Consider the following 4,365-nt stretch of genomic DNA (forward strand, 5'->3'; position numbering starts at 1 on the left):
TGTTTTGGATTGCTAACTATTGGGGGGGGGGGACGTGTAGATCTGTCCTCACAGAGAAGGGAGAGCTTGTACCTGAAGGTGGGCCGGGGGGGACTCTACAACTTACCTGGCTGCTTCTTGCTTCTCGTGGGCCAACTGAGGGCTGTTGGGATCAGGGGGCGGGGCTTGTTACATGTGCCCACCCCCCGGGCTCCTTACTGCCGGAGCTCCGCTCCTGTGTGCTCCCGCAGGAAATGACCCCTGCTTGTGAATATAGACTACAAATCAATAAATAAACCATGATTATCTCCTTTGTAATGTTGCTGTGGTTTCCCTGGAGCATCCTAACATTAAGCTCACATCTGGCTTGGTTTTGTTCCCTTTGTCTGCAGTGCCACTTTCCTTGTTAGAGGGACTGACGTATATCATATATTTATTCTGGGGGAGCTTGCTTGGAAATGGTGCTAGTGCAGTGTTTGCTTATCTTGCTTTTTCCTCCCGTCATTATGTTTGTTTTCACAGGCAGATAAATTTCAGATGTATGTCACCTACTGCAAAAACAAGCCCGATTCCAGCCAGCTGATCCTGGAGCATGCAGGAACATTCTTTGATGTAAGCACTTATTGCTCCTCTCTGTCATATGAGACATGCTTCTCTTGGCGTCCCATTGCAGCTCCCCCTTATAACTACTTCGGAGTTTTAACTTTTACCATGGCAGCCAGGGGAGAATGAGGGAAGAAGGGGGAAGCCCAAGCTCTCAAGGCTGGTGGGCAGTGTTGCATGGCATCTAAATTAGCAGTTTCAGTGTTTAATTCCAGGGTTAATTCCAGGAGCTCATTCAGTCATGTGGCACTCAGGTCTCTAACTGCTGAACTACCGACCTTCCAGCCTGCAGTTCAGCGTCTCAACCACTTGAGCCACCGCAGCTGTAGCCTTATTATCTAGCCTTATTAAAATTCTTTATGAAGAATTAGTTGTCATATGAGACGTATCCACTTAAAGGTAAAGGTACCTAAAGCTCTAGATGTATCACCATTCCTTCTACTTGCAGTGTCAAAGCACAACAAGAATCAGTCTTCACTAGTGATTGTTATTACTTGGGCTGCTAAAACTTGGAGCCAGTTCTGTTAAAATGCTACAGAAGTTTGTATTTTCAGTTTTTGAGTAGCCTAAGCTATCCTGGTTTATGAAGGAAGGTATGATGGCCCATTCACTTCCCTCCCTCAGAGGCAAGATTTTCCCTCCACTTTTCTTTCCCTTTCTGACTGAGCAGCTCTTGTAGTCTGTTTTCTTCTCTCCTGAAGAACTCTGGCCATCTCACCCTGTCTCAGGGTGATATTTTACTGCTGTCTCAGACCGGGAACCTGAGGGAAGGATTCGGGATCGCCCTTTAACTTAAACTACTCAAATGGCACTCAAGGCATTTTGAAATCCAAAAATAACAAAATATTTTATATAACACAGAGGGGAAAGCTGAGGTGAACTCAGGGGTCGAAAATTTCTGAGGTAACTCAATATAGATAACTCTGAGGTAAAAATCAGTAAATGCACAGACTTTAGTTCTTATGTTTCAAGCTAATGAGAGTTTCTTAAGATTTTCACAGTGACTTTATGTTGAGAGGCTTTTGTTCCAGTGTTTTCTCCAAACACTACAGTACATTAGTACTCATCTTCAGTTTTTAACTGACTCTTAAGGTTTCTACAGGCAGTTTCTAACCACACCAGACCAGGGATCTGTGTACTCTTCAGAGATAACTCCCTGTTTGACTAAGTGGGAAAATTTGTGTTCCCATCATCTCCTGATGGGGCCTGCTGCAATGATACCTTCCTTCTCAATGCCTTAGACGGAGAGGGGAGTGGTCTACAGCACCCTACTCCTCTCCTGTGTGTCCTGAGCCTTGCCCTAGGAAACCGATCTGCGCACTTCATCCCCAGCAAGGCCTCCCTCTAACCCCCTAGATTGGGATGTGCATCTCGTGCAAGCCCACTGGTCATCTTCCCCTTCTCATAAGGGCTCCTGGCACCCATGGGGGTATAAAGCTGGCAGCTGCCCCAGTGGGACTGTTCCTTACTGAGGCTCACTGGCTTGTTGGCTTCAGCCTTCTGATTCAAGCCTCACCTCTCCATCGTTGCATCATTGAGGAGCATCTTTGGCTGCACCTTCCAGGCAGGTTGTGCTGCAGTTGCCCCCACGACTGCCCCCAGTGACGTCAGGCCGCTGGAGTCATCTTGGTCATGGCCACCATGGCTACCCTGTCATGGAGTCCTGTGAGCCAAAATTCTACTTTGTGAGCTACCGGCATTAAAGCTGTGGGCGAGCAATTTGGCTGCTGCATAAATGAGTTGGCTCTGGAGCCCTTCTTCCCGAGCTGAGACAAAAATGTGTGAGCCGGAGGCTAAAAAACTGTGAGCTGGCTCACACTGACTCAGCTTAGAGGGAACACTGGTCATGGCCACCATGGCTACCCTGTCATCGCAGGAGCCACCAGCAGCAGATTTAAGGAAACTGACAGCAGATTTAAGAAACCTGATAGCAGGCGCAGGATAGTCTCTTTTAAAATATAAAGGCATTCTGCATTAATTGCATCATCGGTAGACCTGTAGTTTGGCCTGGTCCCTGTTCTACTTAGCATAATTGTTCATCTAACTCTAAATTGGGCATCTCCAATTACAAATGCAGTCCCTTGGCAGCCTTTCTACCTAGATGCAGCTGCTAGAGTTTTATATGGCTTTCTTCATTACACGCCATTGATTAAATTGTCTCTATTTAATTCAATGTTTAGAACTTTTATAGTCAGTGGAGAAAAAATAAAGATGAGGAAGGGAATGTTATTAGTTTTAATTGGACAGAGTCCCATAAGACTCTTAGAATAATCCCTATCCCCTTGGTGAAAGCATGTACGAGAATTAAATATACTAACCAGCAGGTGGCATCTCGGCTCGCTCAAAGGCTTCCAGTGTGTAGCTAACATTTCGGCAGATTTACATGTTCAACAGAGTGTTGACACAGATTAAGTAGTATTTGTCCAGATAAGCTTTTCCAGCCCAGCTGTGTTATACTGGCTGGAAACTTTTTGCTACTGGTTGATACCAAAATGTTGGTATTACAGCCTCTTTATGCTTTCCAAGCAGATAGAAGCAGTTTGTTATGCTGATAGGATAGGGAATCCTTTTTTGTGAAAAGCAAGATGAGGAAAAGAAGCTTTTAAAGGGTTAAATTCTTCACTTTGTTCTAACCACTTGTGCAGCCATTCAGTCATGCCAAAAAAAAAAACAGACTGAAGATTGCTTCTGGCTTGAGTCTGCACTTTTTAAACTTTACAAATTACTTTACAGATTGAGAGCAGAAGAAAATCAGGAGAATATCATGATTGAAATTAGGTGCTCTAGGAGCAACCTTTTGGCTATATTCTTAGCACTTAACATTCTGTTCGGAGCTGACAGCGGTGTAAACTGGAATTGAAAATCCACTATTAGGTATATTCCAGTCCCTTGGTATTTTTCTCCACTGCAAAGCTAGAGAGTCTTTTATATGGACTAATTTGTTTTGATTCCCCTAATTCAAGATCTGCCTTTTCAATGTAATTCTCTCATACAAGAAGAAGAAGAACCCCCATGAACCATATCTAGACCAGGGGTCCCCAGCTTTTTTGAATCTGTGGGCACTTTTGGAATCTTGAGAAGGGCTAGTGAATGACACCCCAAAATGGCTGCCACAGAAGGCGGATAGGCTTCCCAAGTCCCCCTGAGGGGCGGGGAAACCCCCACCCCAGAGGCCCGTTTCCCCCCGCCGCCGAATCGGGCCCCGGGGGGAACTCCTCCCCGATGTGCACATCACCCGGAAGTGACGTGACCACGCTGGGGGCGGGGCCACGGCCATCCGAGGGCAAACTTTATGGTTTTCCCTCGTATGGCTGGGGCCCCGCCCCCAGCGTGCCTGGCGTCGTCACGTCACCTCTGGGTGACGTGCATGCGGCGCAAGCAACAGACGCCAGCTAGGAGGCCCCCACTCCCGTCGAAAATCCACTTGGCAACCCTAAAGGCGGAAGCAATCTCAAAATGGCCCCCTTCTCACTTTGCAAAAGAATTGCAGAGGGGAATAAAAAGAACTGAAGGAACGCCCAAGGTAAGGGCACATTTTATACATGCTCTGGGAAACCATGCCCAGTTGACGTTTCTCATTATCTGTACATGATGAAATGTGTTGGGTCATCCCAAGTGACAATCTAGACACTGTTTTACATGGTCATTATTTTCATAACAGGATCAGATTGCAGATGGGAATTAATCATAGAACAGAGTGGTGAATTAGTTCACTACTGCTGAAGCAAGATGATTCCTCATCTGAGAAGTAGAGCAGAGCTCTCTGGCTGTGCTTGATGGCAT

The 4,365-nt window shown here is 46.2% G+C and overlaps 1 protein-coding gene across 1 annotated transcript in view; it reads left to right on the forward strand.

The window, feature by feature from the left end:
- The window catches only part of LOC107125643 (kalirin), a gene marked incomplete at both ends in the record, with an annotated part of 264,080 nt that overhangs the window by 249,077 nt on the left and 10,638 nt on the right, over positions 1-4,365 (forward strand). Inside the window, one exon of the mRNA XM_015429084.1 lies at positions 502-591. Within this exon, the coding sequence (XP_015284570.1) occupies positions 502-591 (90 nt within the window). The remainder of the gene's footprint in view (positions 1-501; positions 592-4,365) is intronic.

This window comes from Gekko japonicus, unplaced genomic scaffold (assembly GCF_001447785.1).
Source record: "Gekko japonicus isolate JY-2015 unplaced genomic scaffold, Gekko_japonicus_V1.1 scaffold1791, whole genome shotgun sequence".
Lineage (NCBI taxonomy): Eukaryota > Metazoa > Chordata > Lepidosauria > Squamata > Gekkonidae > Gekko > Gekko japonicus.